The sequence below is a fragment of the Mizuhopecten yessoensis genome, unplaced genomic scaffold, assembly GCF_002113885.1.
Source record: "Mizuhopecten yessoensis strain PY_sf001 unplaced genomic scaffold, ASM211388v2 scaffold13, whole genome shotgun sequence".
In the NCBI taxonomy this organism is placed as follows: Eukaryota; Metazoa; Mollusca; class Bivalvia; order Pectinida; family Pectinidae; genus Mizuhopecten; species Mizuhopecten yessoensis.
In genome coordinates this window covers 69,458-95,886 of record NW_018403334.1, presented here as the reverse complement: position 1 = coordinate 95,886, position 26,429 = coordinate 69,458, and the positions used below count along the sequence as shown (strand labels likewise).

At 39.2% G+C, this 26,429-nt stretch overlaps 1 protein-coding gene across 4 annotated transcripts in view; it reads right to left on the bottom strand.

Annotated features, from left to right (window-relative positions):
• Positions 1 to 4,731: 4,731 nt before the first annotated feature.
• Positions 4,732 to 26,429, bottom strand: part of LOC110462613 (beta-1,4-galactosyltransferase galt-1-like) — a 39,258-nt gene continuing 17,560 nt past the window's right edge. For 3 of the 4 annotated variants that reach the window (XM_021520677.1, XM_021490840.1, XM_021490053.1), the window contains one exon: positions 4,732 to 9,026. In XM_021520677.1, coding sequence (XP_021376352.1) covers positions 8,090 to 9,026 — 937 coding nt within the window. In that variant the 3' untranslated portion in view covers positions 4,732 to 8,089. Of the gene's footprint in view, positions 9,027 to 25,110; positions 25,739 to 26,429 lie in introns of those variants that run through there. The other variant, XM_021486955.1, reaches the window with a different exon arrangement.

The following is a 26,429-nucleotide window of genomic DNA, read 5'->3' as shown; positions in this document are numbered from 1 at the left end:
GGGGGTTAAGGTGTTCCCTGAATGATTTGCTATTTTACGTTACGAAAATACTTCATATTATGCAAGAAAAGGTTAAAAAGTGTGAACGTCGTCGACGACGGCCTTCGTTTTCGAGATATTGCAATTTTTCTGAAAAACACATCTTTGCCTCAGCTCGATTTGGGTGGCTTACAACGGCCTTATTGGAATATACCGGGAGGCTTCGATCGTACGTCCGATATGCGAGCTTATTTACGCGATATGTTCCGTCGTCACTTACTTGTGTAGGTAATATTCAAAGTGTAACATACATACACATTATTTTCTTTTTTTACAATTTTGATGATGAAATGAGTTCCTATTGAGGAGGTAAACGATATGCTGTATGCGGGACAGATACGTATAGATACTAATTATGTCTCTGATGCGGGTGTCCGAACAACCATGCGGGTGTCCGAACAACCATGCGGATGTCCGAACAACCATGCCGATGTCCGAACAACCATGCGGGTGTCCGAACAACCATGCGGATATCCGAACAACCATGCCGATGTCCGAACACACATGCGGATGTCCGAACACACATGCGGGTGTCCGAACACACATGCGGATGCTACCTAAATGAATCCGTATTCGTTAATCTAATGACTGTAAATGCAATATTTTTTTTTATTCATTTGGTCTCTGGAAAATATGATGAGTCCCTTTATACAGCACAAAACAATTGATTGAAAACTGAGTCAAACGTAAGCGCACCCCACCCCACCCCACCCCTTTCCTCTCCTTGCTATAGTGCTGTCTGACCGTTCCATCCATTTATGCAACAAGGAAACGCCTTTAGAAGCCTAGGGGGATTAAGTTGGTGTAAAATTGACATAATTGACAATCTGAAGATATGCGATTGAAATTATTAAAAAAAAAAAAAGCACCGGTACAATAATCTATATTCAAAATGAGCAGCAACCCGTATTCTTTTTACCCCCAATTATACAAAACTTGAAACATTATGAATAAGTTTGTACTTTTCGTGACATAAGTTATCTTGTAAAGTTGCATTTTATATAAAGGTATTGAGAGGGGATAATTTCCGTGTTAGCAAATACATATGTCCCCGTTATCTAGCCTGAGGATATTGCTGTTAAATGGAAAAATGAAAGACACATAATCTTCACCAACTTAAATATGTTCTAACTTCAGGTACTGTTTGTACATTGCTGGTATTGTATTGTATGTATTGCATGTATTGTATTGTATTGTCTGCAGATATTGTAAATATATCTTACTTTTGAAACCGATGGGTCAAACGACCCAAGGTAATAAAGATTATGAACTTGAACTAGAACTAGATAAGAAAAGGTACCTCCTTGCCCACCTGCTGACATCCCTTTGATGTCATACCTGGACACAGGTATAAAGTGGTGTGTTTGGCCTCCTGCTGTCAGAACTGGACACAGGTGTGTTAAGTGTTATTTACATGTACATACATTTCACACATTAGTATGCCAAGGGAGTGGAATGTAAAAACTGATAGAATAGTAGAATCACATATCTTTCTTCATCACATTACAGTTAAATCAATATTGCGATACATTATAATTTACAATTGTATATTTACACATTTAAAAGCGACCATCTCCGTCTCATCATAAAATAAATTGTTTTAGAAAGTGAAAATTGAAGCGCATTATCCTGCAATAAATAAAACAACTTTTCAGTTGAAGTAAGTTCATTAAAATAACTAAAGGAGTTCACTGCGTTTTTGAATAGATCATATCTGATATCACTATACACAGGACAGTCACAAAGGAAATGAGACTCAGCTTCCTCTATATTTAAGCAAAAAGGGCATTTCCTTTGCTCTATTGGATGTACACTGTCATCTTCATCAGACAAATGACCAGTGAAGCGTATGCACACAAAGGTGTAAAATGTGTACGAGCTGTCCCCATAATCGAGTCGATTCGGCTATGCTGTGAGCGTATGAACAATAGGTGTTATATATGAACCGAAATGACTCGATTCGGCTACGCTGTGTTTAATACTTGGTTATAGATGTGCGAGAGTCTTTGAGCCCCCTCATCTCGATTTAGAACTGGCCCACTGCGTCGTATCCAGATGGCTTCCTTTATTTGTCACTTGAACAGATTGCTCTCTCTGTCCAAAACTTTGGAGTGAAACATGAAACATTGCATATGGTTACATTTAACCCACACGTGTCCACGTGCACTGACATAGCCTTTGGATTTGTACAAGTAGTTATACTTACGTAATAGGGATGATTTGGATCCTGATCAACGTTACATTTTGCGTCTCATGACAGCTTGTATGGTCATTTAAAAACGAACAAGGTTTCGTAGGTGGACGAAAGCCGGAGTACCCGGAGACAAACCACCGATCTACGATCAGTACCTGGCGACTGCCCCACATTGGCTAAAACATGTGACGGATTTACAAAGATATACATTAGAAGTAATGAAAACATCATTTACAGACGTTTTTCGCTGGAGTTTATACTAGAGTGCGGCTTCCGTCATCCATTCTTTAATTAAGCTAAACAGCTATCAACTTTGTTATAATGAATTACTTTAACAGTATTTCAGTGTCACAGAGGTCAAATGTCTTAAAACATTAAACGATAATACTTCTTCTAAGTAGGCCCAAGTCATTTGGCAAGAAGCGTGCTTTGGGAAGGACGATCAAATGTGAATAATTAGCAAACCTTGACCATCATTATTTGTCAAAGCGGTGAACTATTTTAATCCTTTTTACTATTTGAAAAACTCAATGATATTTGGCCATAAGCATGTCAGGATATTCTTCTAGGTTCAAGGTCACAGGGCTATACTTTTTTAATTATCAAAAGGTCTTCTTTTAAAAAAAAAATGTCCCAAGATCATGCTATCTGTTTTGTAGCTCAAATGATCAAACACCTGAGCCCGTATACATATAAGGTCGAATGAGTGTATTGATAAACAGAAATAGGAAGTACATCCCTAGTTGAAAATCCAATGTAGGGAGACAGTATCACAATTTCCGCATATTCTAATGTTTAATCTTAAAATGATGAATATTGTATGTTTATTATTGACAGAAAAGTGTGTTCTACATATTAAGTATTTCAAATCAATCCAGTCATTAGTTCAGGTGGGTTTTTTTTATCAATGAGTCACATGTGTCCATTTTTCTGTACTTCAGGAAATCGGCTACCTATTTCACTACTGTGAAGTTTTTCAAGAAAGATAACTCTTACATGCAATTACTATGTGTATATGAATTCCGTGTTCTAATTCCGTGGTATATCGTTTTATTATAAAATGTCAATTTTTAATCTTTTATAAATATTTTTTTTTACACAATTTCAGCACTTATTAAATTGATATATGATATACATTAATGCAATACTAATCTATGGCAGTACCATTTTTATTAACATTATTTTGCAAAAAATTGTGTCTTTCATTATTTGTTCAAAATTCACTCCTTTTTACATAAATTTCCATTTTTAATTCTTAAAATTCTGACAACCTATTTTTTTTTTTTTTTGTGGCAGAACATTTTTCTTTACTTCAAAGCAATATAACTACAAAATTCTCCCGTGAAATGGCGACACAAACCTATTACCTTAAACGGTTCTAACGCTCAAGCATGGATTTTGTGCTGAAGACGAATTTCTTGTTCCCGTTTAAAAACCAATGAAAAACAATGGTTTTGTCAACGTTTTGGAAAATTATTGAAGAGACGTAAAGCCAAATACTATTTTCAGTGTTTACATTTGACGTTTTGATCGTTTGACATGATTTAAACGAGTTACAAGAACGTTGGTTTGAGCACAGAATCTATGCTTGAGCATGAGAACGATTTCATGAATATGGGATCAGGTTATAAAGCAAGATGTTGGTTAGATAACAATCGAGTGACCTAACATCTGTTGACTTGGAAGTTAAGTTGACCACGTGATGCCACGGAACCCAACCGCTACTTCGCGAAATAGTACCACAGTATTTGACAATTAACCGGCCGTCATTATTCTGATGGTATAGTTAGGCAATGGTAAGAAAACAAATAACAGACTATGAAAATGCATTTCTTAATTTTTATCAAAAAATAAATTTTAAAATGTCTGCTGTTTCACAGCAAAAAGATGAAAAATTGAACAGAACATTCTTCAAAATATCAAATAAATCAAACGCTCAATAATTTAGCGATACCTTTGGTATCGGTTCTACTCACTTCACACCTTCGCACACAAACTAAATTCACTACTAGTAAAACCAGAGTAACGAAGTTGTTATTGGAGTATGCTGGTCGATGAATGTATTTATTTGAAAAGCAGAACATGATTGCAGATCTAATTCTGACCTAATCCAAAATATACAATAATGTTTAGATGGAATCAACGACATCAGCCATGCACAACTAGTAGCAGCCCTCGTTTGATAAAGCGATAATTGTCAACAATAATGAATATGCATGCACATCGACATATAACTATATGTAATGCAAAGCGAAAGGCAGGACCAAGTTTCACGTACATTCCTTAATAATAATAATATTGATTGATTGATTGATTGATAGGTGTTACGTCCGCTTTACTACCGAGTAGTTCGGTTATCCAGCAGACGAACCTAATAATAATTTGAGGTTCTTTTATACCGCTTTATCACAACATAGTTCGTAGGAAGTCTCAAAGCAGTTCACAAATTATTTACAGCTGAGTAGACTGAAACAAGCGGAGTAAAGTATCTTGCTCACAGATACAACACAGTGCCGTGCCGTGACTCGAACCCGCAACCCTTCGGTCCCGAGCCGGGCGTCCTACCACTAGAGAACCGTGCCTCTAAATAATTAAGGAAAATCTTTAGAGCTGCGTACTCGCTATTTTTGTGTATTTAGTTCACAGGAAAGAAAATCAAATCACGAACTGCCATAAGCTTTATTACCATAGTAATTCGTTTTCTAACTAAACGTCATGTAAGTGATAATTCCTTAGATGCAATACTTAATTTTTTGTTTTAATAAAACCCAGTAGAAATCTCTAGTCATGCTTCATCTGTCTTCTGTTCACCGTCTAATCTGACCCCTAGGTATTCAGAAGTCCTGTCTAATTCAATGTCATGATATTCTTAATTTTCTTAAGTAAACTACCAATCAGAACTGTATATACCTATACCTTGTCTTATCTGACCAATACGCTATGTCTCACAGAGTGTCAGATAAGAAATAAGTTGTGTCCCACAGGGTGTCGGGTTAGACAGGGTAATCTGACCAATAAGTTGTGTCCCACAGTGTGTCAGGTTAGACTGGGTAATCTGACCAATAAGCCGTGTCCGACAGGGTGTCAGGTTAGACTGGGTAATCTGACCAATAAGCCGTGACCCACAGGGTGTCGGGTTAGACTGGGTAATCTGACCAATAAGCCGTGTCCGACAGGGTGTCAGGTTAGACTGGGTAATCTGACCAATAAACCGTGTCCCACAGGGTGTCAGGTTAGACAGGGTAATCTGACCAATAAGCCGTGTCTCACAGGGTGTCAGGTTAGACAGGGTAATCTGAAAATAAGTTGTGTCTCACAGGGTGTCAGGTTAGACTGGGTAATCTGACCAATAAACCGTGTCCCACAGGGTGTCAGGTTAGACAGGGTAATCTGACCAATAAGTCGTGTCTCACAGGTTGTCAGGTTAGACTGGGTAATCTGACCAATAAGTTGTGTCCCACAGGGTGTCGGGTTAGACAGGGTAATCTGACCAATAAGCCGTGTCCCACAGGGTGGCAGGTTAGACAGGGTAATCTGACCAATAAGTTGTGTCCCACAGGGTGTCAGGTTAGACAGGGTAATCTGACCAATAAGTTGTGTCTCACAGGGTGTCAAGTTAGACAGGGTAATCTGACCAATAAGTTGTGTCCCACAGGGTGTCAGGTTAGACAGGGTTATCTGACCAATAAGTTTTGTCTCACAGGGTGCCAGGTTAGACCGGGTAATCTGACCAATAAGCCGTGTCTCACATGGTGTCCGATTAGAAATAAGTCGTGTCTCACAGGGTGTCGGATTAGACAAGGTAATCTGACCAACAAATTGCGTCTCACAGGTTGCCAGATTAGGCAGGTTGCAATGTGATGTCCCTGGCATTTCGAAGCACATTGTAATTTAAGTTAAAATATACAATATTAAAACAACAAAATCGTAGGAGTAAACACATTCGACCATAACGGAGAACTAGAAATACTTTTAAATAAAAAAAACTTTCAAACTCATTCATCATAACACATGTAACACAGTACCAAACACACCATACGATTTGCCAAGAATGTCAAAACTTTGGTAACTAGGAGTTTTGATTTAGAATTATTTCATGTCGTAGAACCCAAAATTCCCAAATAGTTACACTTTTTATTCCATTGATCCATAATCATGTTAACATTAAACAACCTTGGTATAGTTTTTCAATAAATTTGATACTTTTTTAATGTTCAAAGTCAATATTCCGTGTGCAAGCTTAATTCCTAGCTCAGATGGAAAGAACACTTTGTACATCTCGTGTTAATCCCACTATCTGTGGTACTAGGTATCTATAATTAGCCTAGATTTGTAGCTCGGTACCATTTCCCATGCTAACTATGTTAGCCAAATGACATAAGATTAGTGCTTAGCGCCCGGTAAGGCAGCTTCTGTGTCATTGAAGGATTGAATCTCGCTTTGGTCGATTTCATGGGGTGATTAATTGAGCTGGTCTTGAAACAAATCTAATGAACTGCCAGTTCATGTTGAATTTGTTTCAAGACCAACTCAATTCATCACCCCATGAAATCCACCAAAGCTATATTCAAACCTTATGTTTCAATCAACATGTGTTTAGTCCATTCTGGTAGTTTGTCCAAGATAATGGAGCTTGTGCAAGTCTATGTATTGACGTTTTGTAAGAAACAATTACGTCATTGAAGGACCATCATACAACATGCCGGTGTACGCTGATAGTTGAATACAGTCAAATTATGATGGAAGATTCAAACCACAAACACATATTTTAAATGTTATATTTAAATTTCGTTGATAAATTCTTAAGTTTTAATATAGAATTTTCTGACGCGTTTCATACTCACAGGCCATGTTAACCTGGCTAACTTCATGGGCAAATGAAACATCTGGTAATTGCATCGAGTCAAACTTGACTAGAAATTGAAACATGCACTGATTTTATCTATTGATTGTATGCATTGTATTTCGTTGGGACTTGGAGTAACCTATTCTATACAGATATGGCACTATACTGAAAACCATTGCACACCCATTTGTACGTGCTTTTTTTATCACTATCACGTCTTATGAGCCGGGCGAGTTACGACACAATAGTTGGTATAAAAGCTTGTTTGAGCGGTGATAACTTAGCCCGGATTCGTGAATAAAAACATATATTGCTCTTTACAAGCAGTAAAACCCGTGGAACCTTTGAAGTGGTGTGTTAAATAAGCAGTATATAGACGTACCAGGGAGCTTCAATCGGAATTTACCAGTGTATAGTATGCAACCCATTAAGTCAATTTGGTTGACAACCTCTAACCGTCTTTATTATTTTGAACTCAAGTTTAAGAACTGTAAACTACCTCTACAAAATTTATGACGGTATTGATTTCCTTTGAAACATATGTGTAAATATGTTAAAACTGAAGTGTGTTTTATACCATCATAAACGTTAAAAAATGGGTATTTCTATCTCAAATTGAAGTGTTTTTTTTTCTTTAATGGAGTTTAACGTCCCAATTGGTTGCATTAGAAAAAATTTGGAAATAGAACCCCAACATAACGGAAGAGGAAACACTGGTATTAGGATTGTAGTTTTAAAGAAATGTTATTGTTTTTGTTTTAAACATATTTTATTGCCTTTTTTACATAGCAATGGAATTGGGCACAAGTTTTACAACTTATATCAAGTCCTTTTAAAGAAATACTAATATTTCACTTCTAAAATCACCACGAATTCATCCAATTGAGAAATGTGTAAACACAATTCAATTTGTATTACATAAAAAATACAGCAATTCAACAATTCATACAAAAATAGACGTTAACATTCTGTAAACAACAACAACATTCTCTAACGTTATCATGGATTATTCAGAACCCTAAAGGGCCCAGCTCAACGTCCTTCAGGACTGACCAAACTGTCTTCAGCTTCCCCAGTAATTTATCCTTGTATTTAAGGGCTGTTTGATCCTCATCACGTTTAGTTTTATCGTGAGGGTTTTCCCAATCTCTATAATGATGCATCAAAGCTACATCTCGAGGTACGTTAATTAAACTAGACGCCGACCTTTCCTTCCAAACATTGTGTATTCCGACCGTGTCAACTTTCCTAGGGTTGATAATGTATTTTGAGCGCTGTCTTAGGCCGAATATCTTTGCTTCTCTCCAAGTTTTTAAAAGTATAGTAGATTTATACTTCTTAGCGAGATCTTTCCCGTCGAACAATTCCTCAGTGTCGTTCCAGTCTTTGCGAAAGAATGTGTTTCTAAACATATACACACCACGACGTGGTAACGATTCAATCATTTCATTCCAATTCTGATGCTTGTAGGGAAATATAAATTCATCCAAATCTTGATAAACTAAAAAATTACTTCGATATCTATTCCTATATAGACAATCATTTAAAGCACCGAGTTGACCAAAATAATGGATTTCTGTCGTATGCCCTTTTATCTTGGGCCAAACATCGACCTTCATGGGAAGATGCCATTGAACAACTTCCACTAAGTCTTTATCAATATAATACTGCAAAACTTTGTCTACATTGACGTGTGTACTGTAATTATAAAACACAAAATGGTCGGCTCCTAAAATCCGGTTCATCTCGATCATCTCGACCAGTTCGTAGGCCTTACTGTACCGGAAGTTGAGGGGCGTGACACACACCGTGAACTGCCATCTCTGTTTCTCCGGGTACTGAATTAGCATGAAGTTGGATGGGTTCTCACAACGATGTGTTACCAGTGAAACCCCGACCGGCTTCATATTGTAAGGCACATTGCACGTGAAATAGGCAGCAGCGTATCTGGAAAATACAAAGGTATGCGTTCTTGATTAAATCGGCAAAAATGTATGATACAATGTTTTTTTCTTCATAATTCATTTTTCTGCAGCATCTCCCCTGACGTAGTTTTGTCGATTGGGGTTACAATTCGGTAAAGACCTCAGTGGAAAACAGTGAAAATACAACGAACATACACATCCTACACGAGAAAATGGTTTTCTGTAGGATTGCAGTCAGAAACTGGATTACATTGGGGTAATTCGCTACATTGCTGAGTGCTGAATTAGAAATATCTACTACAGTGCTGTAAAGCGCCACAAGGACCCGCATTACATTTAGGATTCATGCTGCAATGCTGTGAACAGGTCCAAGGGACATTTGCAATATCAATATGAGTTGGATTAACTTACCGATATAAGCTACATGTACAGTTATGTAAAGTGGATTATATTTGAAATACAGTATGCTACTTTGCTGAGAGCTGGGTTACATAATAAATACAACTAAGTATGCACTATTTGTGTGAACTGGGTTACATAATCCATACTACTAAGTATACACTATTTGTGTGAACTGGGTTATATAATACATACTACTAAGTATACGCTATTTGTGTAGCTGGGTTACATAATACATACAACTAAGCATACACTATTTGTGTGAACTGGGTTACATAATACATACTACTAAGTATACACTATTTGTGTAGCTGGGTTACATAATACATACTACTAAGTATACACTATTTGTGTGAACTGGGTTACATAATACATACAACTAAGTATACACTATTTGTGTGAACTGGGTTACATAATAAATACAACTAAGTATACACTATTTGTGAGAGCTGGGTTACATAATACATACAACTAAGTATACACTATTTGTGTGAACTAGGTTACATAATAAATACAACTAAGTATACACTATTTGTGTGAATTAGGTTACATAATACATACTACTTAGTATACACTATTTGTGTGAACTGGGTTACATAATACATACTACTAAGTATACACTATTTGTGTGAACTGCATCTACTCTTCAATAAAGCTCGACTATAAACACGGAAATGGTAAAACAATACTGTTGTCCGCGTGGTCTCATTTAGAACGTGCTCCGGATATTGCTACTAAACATGAAACATTCGTTTTTTGTACCAGTACATAGGTCAGACAATGTAGTTTATAAAAAAGGGATAAACAGTGAAAATAAAGGATATGTGAATGTCTATCCGCTGATAGAAGCGCGCAGAAAGTCAGATTTCTCTCCCGGACCCGGATCACCATTCACAGAGGTTAGTTGTTATGTTTTCATAAGTCGACTTTAAACGTAAAATCATATCAATTTTAACAAAATTTAACATGCTTTTCTTTCTGTGAGGGCGCCTCAATCGTTATAAATAGCCATGATCTCGAATTAAAAGCACACCTCCGACAGGGACAAGGGGCGTAGCACATGCAACCCTGGCAGATTAATCACACACTATCATGATGACCATTCGCCAGTTTTTTATCACAAAGATTTACAATTCCGAATACATTTTTAGACGTATTGTGCACAAGAGAGCTCCCAGTCTGACTTAGTAACTCAACACATGCGTAACAGTGATTCCTTCTGAAAGGAGGACTCAGCTTTACACAAGTTACGTAATATCGTACAAACAGCGTACTGCATGTTGGCTAGCTAGTTTATCCAAGCCGCCCTTTTTAGTTTTGAAATCATGTGGTTGCCGTGAAAAGACTGGCTCATAAAGTTACTGTTGCACCAGACATTTTCAAAGAATTACAGGGACTACCACATAATGATGATGATGATGATGATGATGATGATGAGTGGGAATGACGTAGATGATGATGATGATGATGATGATTGTGACAAATTGTATATCTAGGGTGTGTTGTGCGCATTAACAATTATATGTAACTAGTATACGTACATCATTGTATGTTTTATTTTTGTATTAACCGATTAGCTGTTACGCTTACGGAATTAACTTATATCGAATAACTGCCACAATTGTGTAAGGGATGCGTTTGTTGTGAATGCGTTTGTTGTGAAGACGTTTCATTTGCCGTCTGCTCACCTGGCACGAAATCTGTAACATTCCATGTAATAGACACTGTATCACACTGAATGTCTAAATGTTACAACCTATTTATCAATTATAGACGTTTGCAGAGGTGAGTATGTGATTATATGAACCCGAAAAAGTGATATCAACCTCGACGAAACAAATCTTCACCGAAGTAAGTCTTAATTGCTATAGCAGCTATGCTACAAATGTTTTAATAATCAAACAAAGTGGAAGGTATGGAAATGGTACGGAGGAGTACAGCGTCTGTCAGAGAACATTGTGAAGTTACAACTGAAATAACGTCATAGAATGAATATTACCCTGCTGTTTCTAAAAATAGTAACACAGGGTCGTAAATCGCCAATTATCCCACCGATGAGAATGTAGGAAACAAAGCGTGTCATCTACTATTCGTGTACATATATGTTCTGTAATTAACAGCAGCATATGTATTTGTCTTTCTCATCTCACAATGTAATTTCACAAACTTTGATCAAATCCGATTCCGTGGTAATATGAGTTCAATTATTTACCGTGTATTGGACAGTTTCTTAATTTTAAGATTTCACAAATGCAGTATACACAGACATCGTAAGTGGCGACAGGCCATCCATCGTATTGTTGTTTACAAAACATCCTATTGCAAAGATTACACGAAGAAAATACAATTATCTTTCGAAGTACGACCTGTACAATCTCCCGGATACAGCAGGTAAGAAGTAAAACAGACGGCAATCAATACCAAATCCGACATTAAAATGTCGGTGCACATACATCAATGACGTCATCAACGATGCCTCTTCGTTTACGAAATTACTTGTAAACTGTTATTTATGCGGTAAAACATTTATAATCATTATCAGTGAAATCAGACAAATCGTCTTATATAGAGTCAGTAATATGTCGAACCCTAAAACATCGGTGCAAATACATCAATGACGTCATTGTTTCCACCGTCATGTTTCGGGAGTTACTCAGAAACATTAATTATCAAACAGATTTAAAAAAATCTCTCTCTATATATATATTTTATTAATATATTTACAAAAACAAAAAACATGATAATGAAATGTTGGTGATGAAGAAAGAGGAGAAACGAGCAAGTTATTGACAGTATCTAGCCGACAAGTTATTGACAGTATCTAGCCTACAAGTTATTGACAGTATCTAGCCTAAAAGTACATGTTGTACATAATGTTTTAAGATACATGAACGATGTCATATGACGGTTTATACAGTTCATGAAATGCAGTTAAAAATACCAACACAACTACGTTGATTAAATTGTAATGGTTGAAAACAAATCTTGCTAAACAAACAAAAAATAAACAATTCAAATCCGGATATTTACTGTCCCTGAGTTTAAAAACAATCCGATTAATGTATTGTGGATAAAAAAGACATTTAACAGTTACGGACTACTAGTATTAATTGTGAACAGCTGGTGTCAGAATATATTAATAAATCCGAGTTAATGCCGGGAAATTATTCCTCAACATGCCCTTAAAACATTTTGTTGTCTGTTTTGTGTCATTTTTATGTGTGTATTTATGTCGATTTAATTGCTGACAACTGTTGCACGTCGATTTGTTTCAAAATTTAAGTTAACGGGTGGTGTGAAGTCGTTTCTTCTGGTTCTGAAAAAACGAAGCGCATGCGCGATGAATTCATGTGGTGATTTTGACCAATGTAAATGCGTATGCATCATCTATATCCGTTCGAATAATGATTTCTCAACTGAACAATATGAACCGTGAAAGAACTATATTCGAATGTTACAAAATGGCGCTACGCAAAGAGACGTTGTAAATATGTTGAAGTGCAGTAAATAACAAATTACCGGTTAAAGATTATGGAAAAGGTTTCAAACAGCATGGAGTACAGATAATGGTCAAAGACCAGACAGACCTCGCGTCACGAAAACCAGACAGGACGCGCCCGGTCGCGTCATTTGCGGAATCGTTTGACAACGCCGTCACGTACATATATACTACAACTGGTATAGCAGATATTGACCTATCTTACGAGTTACGACGTTAGGCCGAAGTCGAACCTCTCTCTATGAAACAATATAAAAATGAAGGTGTCCCATGTTAGCTCGACATCTTCGTTATAACGTCATCAAATGTGGTCACTACGTCGTTTACGATGAAGACTACATGACTGTCGACAGATCACATTTGAGAACGAGTTTAGATCATAATAAGCCGCTGTAATGGTGTTATGTGTGTAACGTAGGCGTGGTAAGCTTATTATAAGCCGTGCGTGTTAGATCATTATAATCCGTGCAGGTTACGTCATCACAATCTGTGTGTTTTACGTCATCATAATTCATCCGTGTTGTGGAGAGATTAAACGGAACGGAGTTTGTCTGCATTGAAGAAATTCTAAATGCAAAACGGTTCAGAAATTCCATCAATATTCGACTAATTTTACCGTTGATATAATGGCAGCGAATCGCAGTATGTTTCAACCAGATAACGTCCTTCTTCGGATCTCTCGAGAGAACCTTGTGACATCAGAATCGGATCTCTCGTCGACCCAGCATCGGAATTCTCGGAATTAAGCATGCGCAGCCTCATCAACTGGTCACAATACACACTTAATTAACGCATGGAGTAGATGCTAAAGCTAGGACTTTTGACAAAACTGAATTTTTTAATTATTATCAAGATCGTCTTTTCCACCCTTAGGTATGTTTAGATTAAGTCCATTATATTCCTTAACCTCCTTACATAATTTCCCCAAAATTGGACATGTCACGTGCTACATAAAATATACGGTTACCCCCACCTGACTATTTCTTCTTTGTCTAATACACTACGGTATCGTTATGAGAATAAAGTCCATCTCAGCGTCTAAAATCGTGTGACGATGGATGTCTAACGAAACACTACCGTAAGGAGAGAGAGTTAGTTAGGGCAGAAACGAACATATACACGTCTCGAGTGTTTAAAAGGGGCAGCAAAAATCAGTATTAGTTTCTTCGATGTCCTATTAGCAGAACCTCCAATTCTGAAGCCCCCTCCCCCATTAGTGGCCTCTTACGGTACCATGCATTTTAAAACGAATTGATCGTAGATTACTACCAGTGACTAAAAAACACACATTTCCTTGACTAAATATGGACAATCAGAAATACACAGTCTAAAAATGCCCGCCTATGTTCGAGGCTAGGAAGATTAAAATGCCTACAAGTGTCAGCGTAAGACATAGAAATACAAATTATAAGGTCAACTGAGGCCGTTTGGGTTAGAAATACAAAGCATACGAGATAAAAACCGGTGTGTTGATAAATAGTGGATACACGACATGTATTTGTAAACCATGGCACAGCTACATCGCACACACGATCAAGTTTGGGTGATAAAAATCCCATTGTATTCTTATATCAAAGGGTTCACGTATCTCCTATTGTCCAAACACGAGCATGTGTACACTTATATATATACTTCAAACTAAGCTATACATGTAAATACGACCATTTCCTCTACTTAGTGTAGAAGCTCTACTGCAAGTATGATACAACCCCGTCCTCGACAACCTTAGCTCGAAACTATCGCTCGTCAGGCCACAGTCGGCAATCAAATCGGTGTTTTGGCGACTTCAGTAAAGCGAAACACCTTTAAAAGATATTTTTATTTGGGCTGCTACAGTTTTTGCAGCGTGTTATCTTAAAATGTACGTTTTATTTAATTCGCCGCCATTTTAATTTATTTATTTTAAACACTTGCAAAACAGTTGTCTCGTTCAACCAGACTCTTGTTGTCTGAGAAAGCCTCGTCCAACAGAATTACGCAGTAATGAACGAGACTAGCAAAGCAATGGAAATCGATGTAATGACATTCCTGAAATCATTTGACTTCAAAGCAAAATGCTTCACGGCAGAAAAATTCAACCGGGAAGAACAAACAAACCATAGAACAACCATGAAAGACAATAAATCTATTGTCGTGGATATTTTTGCACTTGTTTAAAAATCTCATTACAACTGATGTCGGTTATCTCGGCCTCTATCATTATCGTTTCCGCCTGCTGATAGATAAATCCGTAGATTGGAATCTTAAAATAGAAAGCCGTTGACAACACACATGGTATAGAACGCATGTATTTGTTCACATTATTAAAAGTAAATAACGTACGTATTGTTGTTTTAATGTTGATACCCCCCCCTCCTTTCTCTCTCTCACTCTCTTTCATCTTTTTCCTAAACACAAAGTCGAACCAAAGTCAGTGATGCGGCAGAAAAATATAGGTTAAGGAGAATTTCAATGTTTATTTCCTACATCGCTCTATAAGTCCTCACGACGTAACAACATATGGATTTGGATGACGGTTTGATTTGTTATATAAGAGTTAATGAACGAAACGCAAAATATAACTAGATGTCACACGGTCGGACGGAGTGTCACCCTTCGATACGACAGTGGTTACGCTCACTTTCGCTGTGCAGAGAACGAAAGTGGGCGTAACCCCTGGAGTATCGAGGATGACGGACAGACGGAAAAGGCAAACAAAAGCCCCTAGAATTATTGGCGGGAACAAAGCAATCACCACAAGACTTGAACCGGTAGTTTGAGTCTGCCCTTCTATACATGTACAATGTGCTTATGACCTAACTCAGCGTATGATAGACTGATCATGTTGACAAGTCAATTTGAAAAACAAACACCTACTCGCTCAGCGATACAAGAACAAACACCTACTCGCTCAGCGATACTAGTACAAACACATACTCGCTCAACGATACTAGAACAAACACCTACTCGCTCAGCGATACTAGTGAAAACACATACTCGCTCAGCGATACTAGTACAAACACCTACTCGCTCAGCGATATTAGTACAAACACATACTCGCTCAACGATACTAGAACAACCACCTACTCGCTCAGCGATACTAGAACAAACACCTACTCGCTCAGCGATACTAGATCAAACACATACTCGATCAACGATACTAGAACAAACACCTACTCGCTCAGCGATGTTAGTACAAACACATACTCGCTCAACGATACTAGAACAACCACCTACTCGCTCAGCGATACTAGCATAAACACCTACTCGCTCAGCGATACTAGATCAAACACATACTCGATCAACGATACTAGTACAACCACCTACATAACGTACTCGCTCAGCGATACTAGTACATCACCTACTCGCTCAGCGATACTAGGGCAAACACCTACTAGCTCAGCGATACTAGTGCAAACACCTCCTCGCTCAGCGATACTAGTCCATCACCTACTCGCTCAGCGATACTAGTACAAACACCTACTCGCTCAGCGATACTAGTATAAACACCTACTCGCTCAGCGATACTAGAACAAACACATACTCGCTCAGCGATACTAGTACAACCACCTACATAATGTACTCGCTCAGCGATACTAGTACAAACACCTACTCGCTCAGCGATACTAGTACAAACACCTACTCGCTCAGCGATGTTAGTACAAACACATACTCGCTCAGCTATACTAGTCCGAACACCTACTCGCTCATCGATACTAGTACAAACACCTACTCGCTCATCTATACTAGTACAAACACATACTAGATCAGCGATACCAGTACAAACACCTACTAGCTCAGCGATGCTAGTACAAACACATACTCGCTCAACGATACTAGAACAAACACCTACATGCTCAGCGATACTAGTACAAAGACCTACTCGCTCAGCGATACTAGAACAAAAACATACTCGCTCACGATTCTAGTACAAACACCTACTCGCACAGCGATACTAGTACAAACACCTGCTCGCTCAGCGATACTAGTACAAACACCTACTCCCTCAGCGATACCAGTACAAACACATACTCGCTCAGTGATACTAGTACAAACACCTACTCGCTCATCGATACTAGTACAAACACATACTCGCTCAGCGATACCAGTACAAACACCTACTCGCTCAGCGATACTAGTACAAAAACATACTCGCTCACGATACTAGTACAAACACCTACATGCTCAGCGATACTAGTACAAACACCTACTCGCTCAGCGATACTAGTACAAACACCTACTCGCACAGCGATACTAGTACAAACACCTACTCGCACAGCGATACTAGTACAAAAAGATACTCGCTCAGCGATACTAGTCCGAACACCTACTCGCACAGCGATACTAGTACAAACACCTACACGCTCAGCGATACTAGTACAAACACCTACTCGCTCAGCGATACTAGTACAAACACCTACTCGCACAGCGATACTAGTACATCACCTACTCGCTCAGCGATACTAGTCCGAACACCTACTCGCACAGCGATACTAGTACAAACACCTACACGCTCAGCGATACTAGTACAAAGACCTACTCGCTCAGCGATACTAGTACAAACACCTACTCGCACAGCGATACTAGTACAAACACCTACTCGCTCAGCGATACTAGTACAAACACCTACTCGCTCAGCGATACTAGTACAAACACCTACTCGCTCAGCGATACTAGTACAAACACCTACTCGCTCAGCGATACTAGTACAAACACCTACTCGCTCAGCGATACTAGTACAAACACCTACTCGCTCAGCGATACTAGTACAAACACCTACTCGCTCAGCGATACCAGAACATACACCTACTCGCTCAGGGATACGAGGTCAAACACATACTAGCTCAGCGATACTAGCATCTTTTCGATACATATGTAAGCAGTATCCTTTTCTATGCAAGTGGAATTTGGTGTATGCACAAAGCTCGAGAGATAGAACATGTACATTTACATTTTTGTAAGAAACTACTAAAAGTGAAGAAATCGGCCAATAACAACATGGTATATCTTGAATTGGGACGGTTACCTTTAGTTTGGATGAGAAAAATTAGAATGATAAAATATTGGTTTAAATTATTAAAATCTGAAAATTGTATGACATCAACTTCCTATAGGTTTTTATTACAGTGTTGTAGTAGAAATGATTTCAACTGGGCTATAGCAGTAAGAGATGAATTAAACAATCTAGGTCTTAGTGATGTTTGGTTAAATCCATGTATCTCTCAGCAAAATTTGTTATAACCATTGATAAAACAAAGAATTTTTGATCAAGGCATACAATTCCTAAGGGCCACAGTGGAAAACTCTCCAAAATGTTTATTGTATAAACATATAATAGATTTTGGAGAAACATTTCAATTTTACCTCACAAAATATAAACCAAAGAAATTTCGCATTTGTTTAACTCGAATACGTACATCTACCCATTCTTTAGCTATAGAAGTTGGAAGGTATAATAATATACCTAGAGAACGTAGATATTGTAAACAGGGTAACTCCCCCTCTGAATTAGAGGACGAATTTCATTTTTTATTGGTCTGTTCTAAATTCCAAAATCTCAGATCTCGTTTTATCAAAAGCTATTATTGGAAAAAAACATCTGTGTTTAAAGTCGTCCAGTTATTGAGTGTCAATAATATTAAAGAATTGTGTATACTAGGAAAATTCATATATGAGACAAACAAATTAAGGGTATTATATTGGAATATGATTGTTTTCATCCTCTGTACATTGTCCATGATTTGTTTAAAAAAAATGTTTTGTATACTGATGGGCCAATGGCCCAAAGTTTGAATAAAATTTGAAAAAACAACAACATACACCTACTCGCTCAGCGATACTAGAACAAACATACCGCCTGATGCATTGATCAACAAACGTTTACAGGCGGCAGAGGTCGTATTTACATTAGCGGGTTGACTGTCTCCGAATATATTTTAAATTTGAAAAGAAATAATTGCTACAAACATTCGATATTCCTGGGAACTATATCAATGTGTAAACAAACTAGCACAGTGTTCTCGTTATAGAAAGTTATTGTCTATGTAGGCGGATATCGAGAGTTTAGACAGCCATGAAAACCACGAATCAATTTTAAAATTTCTATTATCATACAACCGGGCCATATTTACACTTCAAGTATTATAGGCTTAATTAACGTACCTGCGCATGCAATTATTTCTTTACACTGTAGCTGTTATTGATTTATAAGAATATATCACATGTTTACATTGTCAATCGGAACGAGAGCTATACCTCGCCCATACGACATCATAGCTGTTCTGACCGCGAAAGGCGAACCAGTAATGACAGTGGTAGTTGAACGAACCGGCAGCGGCAAAAAGGGATGAAAAACACGGAGAGGTATATCCCCTTAATTAATGCTGAACGTTAAACAGGGAATAACAACCACTTTTTTAAGGACTTTGGTATGTCAGGGCCTGGGGACAGAACTCGTTGCCTTGCTCACCTGGGAGAACGCTAAACATTCAAGCCAAAAGTGAGGTGTTGCCAAGCAAGGCGCAAGGAAACAAAAGGCAGAAAGTAGAAAGAAAGATAAATATCCAAAATATTGCAATGGGCACAGCAGATTTATTTTGGACGCGTTTGTGTCCCCAAATAGAGGACACGAAAGCAAATCCCCAATTCTGCAGGGGGTTCCCACATTAGTCACCCCCTACGATACACGATACATGCAGTGGGTTACATAGAGGTTACACAACGAGTGGTTGTTGAATATGGTATTTATTTCACTCGAGTTAGTAAAGCTCGTGGCTTTCTGTAATTTTTGAAAATTAACTAACGAGATTGAAATAAATACCATACTCAACAACCGCGAGTCTTGTGATCTTTTTCTACCACAATCTCAGTCGGGTACAGCTCGAGTATTTCCTATACACATATTTTGTTAACAAGACTGGCGTAGTGATATGACCCATATGTAAAAAGTCACTCATTAATATTCAAAATTGCCTTTTTTTTTTACAAATTTAATAATTTTCAAAATTAATGTTTTGGCAACAACTTCGTGAAAAAATAAAATAGATGAACGACTTTAAATATTGAGAGTATGCAATATTGCATTAATTAATATAAATTAACCACGGACTATATGCGCGTATGCATATCGTACGAAGTCTGCTTCCCGCCAAGTGATGTAGACGAACTAATCGCTGTCAATGTCCAAAACCATAGGCCTGGGACGTTTCTTCGTGAGGTTCTATGGTTGCCGTTTATAGTGAGAGTTCCGCCATAGACAGGCCCTTCAAATATTAATAACTGGACATGGGGAGAACGAAATATTTCCCGACACTATTACAGCTCTTGTTTGGGTTTCACAGAGACATATATATTACGTCACTGGACACGCGACGGTATGGCGTCGAAACGATATCGAGCGTCTGTAGCAATTTTGCCTGAAACTAGCGATCAAATCTTTAAGCATCATCTTCTTTTCGTATTGCCTTAATAACCCCCTTTCCCCATCGCATAACATCACAAAAGTCACCAACATTTACCGGATGTTGACAGCAGACGACGTTAACAAAAAGCAAAAAAGCGGCAAAAAGCGCGTGAAAAAAATCGTCCGGTCAAGGTTCATCTTCTCGACCAATCAAAACTACGGAAGGTCATATACCACGTGTGGTGTATAACTCATATTTATTCAATAGTATGCATGTTTACACAGAATATTGTGGTAGAAAGAAGGTTATTCTTTTCCCGATCCCTATTGAATGCTGTTGTTATTTATCCATTATAACTATTATCCATGTGTTGTAAAGCGCTTTAGAGTGATTTTACAACTTATATAGGGCGCTATTATAAATGCTGTTTGTTATTATCATTGTTATGATTTAGAGTAAAAAATGTCGAGTATAGTATAAAATACTGATTCTTATTTTGGTCTACGTTCTTTGCATCTGATTGAAGGATACTAACCTTCTACCTTGTATATAGAACCCCGCATTGACCACATCATAAGTCCATTATTAATAAACGCCTATGCACGCACCGGGCCACCTTTAAGCTTGTTAGCTGGAAATCATTAGCGACGGATATCGATGCATTTACATTACGCGCGCAGGTACAAAGCTAGTAGACCGTTCAGGTATCAATCGATCTATAACCATAGTATCGAATGGCAAACACAAAAGATACTGTCAATACATAGAAAGAAAAAAAAAATGTTTGCTTTGAGAGAAGATAATTATCGAAATTCAAAACTGAAATGGTTGCAAAAAAAATCATCACGTTGAGACAGTTGTACAACCAACATTCCGATTCATCAAGCTGACCGTGCTTTTACTTCCCGGTCTAACATTTAGGATAGTACGCATCGCTAATGAAATCATTCCAGTTGCAAAAAGCTTTGTTAGCTTCCAAAAAGGGATAAAGAGGCTCTATACAACCTGTTCGATCATGGTTGTTTTAAATGTCCAGATATTGCATTTCAGATTGTCTATTCAAAAAACAGTTCACAAAAGTTTGAACTGAGAAAGGTCGGCATGTGATCAGTATAGTCCACTTTTATACTATGTTGTACATATAACTATCATAGTACCATGCACAGATAAATGAGTAAATAGAATTGAAACAAAAATAATAAGCCATTACATGTATTTTTAAATGGAGACTCGAACGAACACATTATATAATGGGCGCTATATAATTGGTCCGGTATGTATTTATATATAATAGAATACATCAACTTAAACGTATTGTATGCACAGGAGGTCGTATTACAAACGGCCCCCAGTCCGTTATATACGTCAACACAGTCACTGGCATACGTCAACACAGTCACTGGCATACACACGGCCCCAAGTCCGTTATAAACGTCAACACAGTCACTGGCATACACACGGCCCTAAGTCCGTTATATATGTCAACACAGTCACTGGCATACACACGGCCCCCAGTCCTTTATATACGTCAACACAGTCACTGGATTACACACGCCCCCAGTCCGTTATATATGTCAACACAGTCACTGGCATACACACGGCCCCAGTCCGTTATATATGTCAACACAGTCACTGGCATACGTTAACACAGTCACTGGCATACACACGGCCCCCAGTCCGTTATATATGTCAACACAGTCACTGGCATACACACGGCCCCAAGTCCGTTATATATGTCAACACAGTTACTGGCATACACACGGCCCCAGTCCGTTATATACGTCAACACAGTCACTGGCATACACACGGTCCCAAGTCCGTTATATACGTCAACACAGTCACTGGCATACGTCAACACAGTCACTGGCATACACACGGCCCCAGTCCGTTATATACGTCAACACAGTCACTGGCATACACACGGCCCCCAGTCCGTTATATACGTCAACACAGTCACTGGCATACACACGGCCCCCAGTCCGTTATATACGTCAACACAGTCACTGGCATACACACGGCCCCCAGTCCGTTATATACGTCAACACAGTCACTGGCATACACACGGCCCCCAGTCCGTTATATACGTCAACACAGTCACTGGCATACACACGGCCCCCAGTCCGTTATATACGTCAACACAGTCACTGGCATACACACGGCCCCCAGTCCGTTATATACGTCAACACAGTCACTGGCATACACACGGCCCCCAGTCCGTTATATACGTCAACACAGTCACTGGCATACACACGGCCCCCAGTCCGTTATATACGTCAACACAGTCACTGGCATACACACGGCCCCCAGTCCGTTATATACGTCAACACAGTCACTGGCATACACACGGCCCCCAGTCCGTTATATACGTCAACACAGTCACTGGCATACACACGGCCCCCAGTCCGTTATATACGTCAACACAGTCACTGGCATACACACGGCCCCCAGTCCGTTATATACGTCAACACAGTCACTGGCATACACACGGCCCCCAGTCCGTTATATACGTCAACACAGTCACTGGCATACACACGGCCCCCAGTCCGTTATATACGTCAACACAGTCACTGGCATACACACGGCCCCCAGTCCGTTATATACGTCAACACAGTCACTGGCATACACACGGCCCCCAGTCCGTTATATACGTCAACACAGTCACTGGCATACACACGGCCCCCAGTCCGTTATATACGTCAACACAGTCACTGGCATACACACGGCCCCCAGTCCGTTATATACGTCAACACAGTCACTGGCATACACACGGCCCCCAGTCCGTTATATACGTCAACACAGTCACTGGCATACACACGGCCCCCAGTCCGTTATATACGTCAACACAGTCACTGGCATACACACGGCCCCCAGTCCGTTATATACGTCAACACAGTCACTGGCATACACACGGCCCCCAGTCCGTTATATACGTCAACACAGTCACTGGCATACACACGGCCCCCAGTCCGTTATATACGTCAACACAGTCACTGGCATACACACGGGCCCCAGTCCGTTATATACGTCAACACAGTCACTGGCATACACACGGCCCCCAGTCCGTTATATACGTCAACACAGTCACTGGCATACACACGGCCCCCAGTCCGTTATATACGTCAACACAGTCACTGGCATACACACGGCCCCCAGTCCGTTATATACGTCAACACAGTCACTGGCATACACACGGCCCCCAGTCCGTTATATACGTCAACACAGTCACTGGCATACACACGGCCCCCAGTCCGTTATATACGTCAACACAGTCACTGGCATACACACGGCCCCCAGTCCGTTATATACGTCGACACTGTCACTGGCATACACACGACCCCCAGTCCGTTATATACGTCAACACAGTCACTGGCATACACACAGCCCCCAGTCCGTTATATACGTCAACACAGTCACTGGCATACACACGACCCCCAGTCCGTTATATACGTCAACACAGTCACTGGCATACACACAGCCCCCAGTCCGTTATATACGTCAACACAGTCACTGGCATACACACGACCCCCAGTCCGTTATATACGTCAACACAGTCACTGGCATACACACGGCCCCCAGTCCGTTATATACGTCGACACTGTCACTGGCATACACACGGCACCCAGTCCGTTATATATGTCAACACAGTTACTGGCATACACACGGCCCCCAGTCCGTTATATACGTCGACACTGTCACTGGCATACACACGACCCCCAGTCCGTTATAAACGTCAACACAGTCAATGGCATACACACAGCCCCCAGTCCGTTATATACGTCGACACTGTCACTGGCATACACACGACCCCCAGTCCGTTATATACGTCAACACAGTCACTGGCATACGTCAACACAGTCAATGTAAATATTAAGTATTAATTTTGTTGTTTCGTGTAAATTGTCATCATATTCATTTTACAATCAATGAATGAACATTAAAATTTAAATGAATTCGACTCAAAATGTAAACACGCCAGGGAAAACGGACAGAGTTATGTAAATATTTGTGTGTCGTCTCTTATAACGAGAAGCAGAGGAAGGAGAAAGTAAATGATGTCTGCTATCTGAACCCTACAACTCCGAAAGACAATGGTGCCCGTCCTCCACATAACGTACTCTATAATGCAGAGAGATATTTGGGAGAATAACCTTTGGGTTTCGATGTACTCTATTATGCAGAGAAGATATTTGGGAGAATAACCTTTGGGTTTCGATGTACTCTATTATGCAGAGAAGATATTTGGGAGAATAACCTTTGAGTTTAGAAGATGCAGTAAGTAGGCCTAATAATCTCTAACAAGTTGGATTCATTTCACGTTATCAGTACTTCACTCAAATGCACTGGTCGCATACATAAACTATTCAGTCTTTCTTAAAACGTAGATACCCCGATATCCTGACCACAGCAAGCCTCAAAAATCGGCCGGTAGTTTTACATAATGTATATTTTCAGACAGCGAAATACATGGGTTGCTATCGAACGTCACAACCCAGGACTGCACCTCCGCCTCACGACCGAAGCATCATTTTTGTTATCATCTACTCTCTGCCTACAGCGACAGCAGTCCCGCTGTTTTAAAATATCCACCCCTTTTTATCTCCTTAGGTGACTAAACCGATTGCTCATGTCTTCAACGGAAACATAAAACAGGATGCTTATAAACTTTTGCTATGGTTTATATGGTCAGCTACTTAAGTGTCACCATCGTTATCTGTTTTGGTTTTTCATCTACCAGACTATTTTAAATGTTCTTAGCAAAATTGCAAATTAATATTTTGTGTGAGCATAATATACGATTTGTTGCCACTAACGGCGCCATCTTTTACCTTAAAGCGTGGTGCTCTTTGAACAGTTTCGTTTTCACTCGAGCCGTTAGCACTGTTGAATCAGTTGGACTGAACCAAAACTGACAATACATGTTCACGTTAGCCGTTCGGCTCCCCTTGGCACCTATTATCCATATCAGTGTACTACTCGCTGGAAAATCAACATCAGGACCGATGTAGAATGCAGAGAAGTACCAAATGTCACTCCTCATTTTTGAGTCAATTCGAAACCACCGTTGTTGTGAAAGTGACGTAATATCTCCCGCCATGTTTTCACATTCGTACAAATTATACGTTATTAGTTGAACATGATGCACAAAACGGAGGAAGACATTTCCAACCAGGTATACACACAGCACTGTCAACGCCCACTTAAACAACCTCTTTCTGTCCATGGCTCCGTATAGTAATGGCCGCCACAATCGCAGTAGTATCAACATACGACGTACAGGTTTAAAGCTAATATTTGCCATGTCTGATTCGCATCCGGAATTCCTCTGGTCTTTTGTTCTGTGTAATCTACAGATTTCCCCATAGTGGGTATTTAACCCTATAGACATGCAAAGTACATATGTGTACGTGTGTATGAATACGAATTATGACACGTCATAAGTTCAGTACCGATGTGTAGGCCGTTCGAACAGATACCGTTCACACAGGTACGGGTAGTCTTTGATAAACCAGACAATACCTTCCTGGTTTTATAATAGCGCTAGCTATCGACCCGTTAGTGATCACAATATTGTGTCGGAAAATCAAACATAAACACACATGCATGTAATGTAAATGTAATATAAACATAATAGTAATGGTTTAAAGGGATTTATCAGTGGCGGATCCATGAAGACAGGGTGGGGAGAGGTTCCTTAGGGCCAGTACAACCCCTCCCCAAAGACTCCCTTTGTGGAGAATACAAATATGTTCATACAGTTTCTCCCTACAAACTCCCTCACCCAAGCACCCCCACCCCTACAACCACACTCCCACACTTGCACCGTGGTTTCGACCTTGGACCCCCTCCATCCATAAATTCCATGACCCTCGACTTTTTACAACAAACCGATCAATACCACAGTGATCTGATATAGCGACAGCCGAGTACGAAGCGTCAATATTTAACAGGTATACAGTATCGGCGCACATACTAATGCATTGTCACTTGTGAAAGTGTTTGCTATAAATTATGCAAAATATGATCTATGAATGCCACAACTTGGTCCAGGTACATACAGTTAGCAGCAGCAATCATAGCTAAAAATATTCAATAAATACCAGTAATATCAATGTTATAAGTGCTTTTATATTATATTATGATCAGT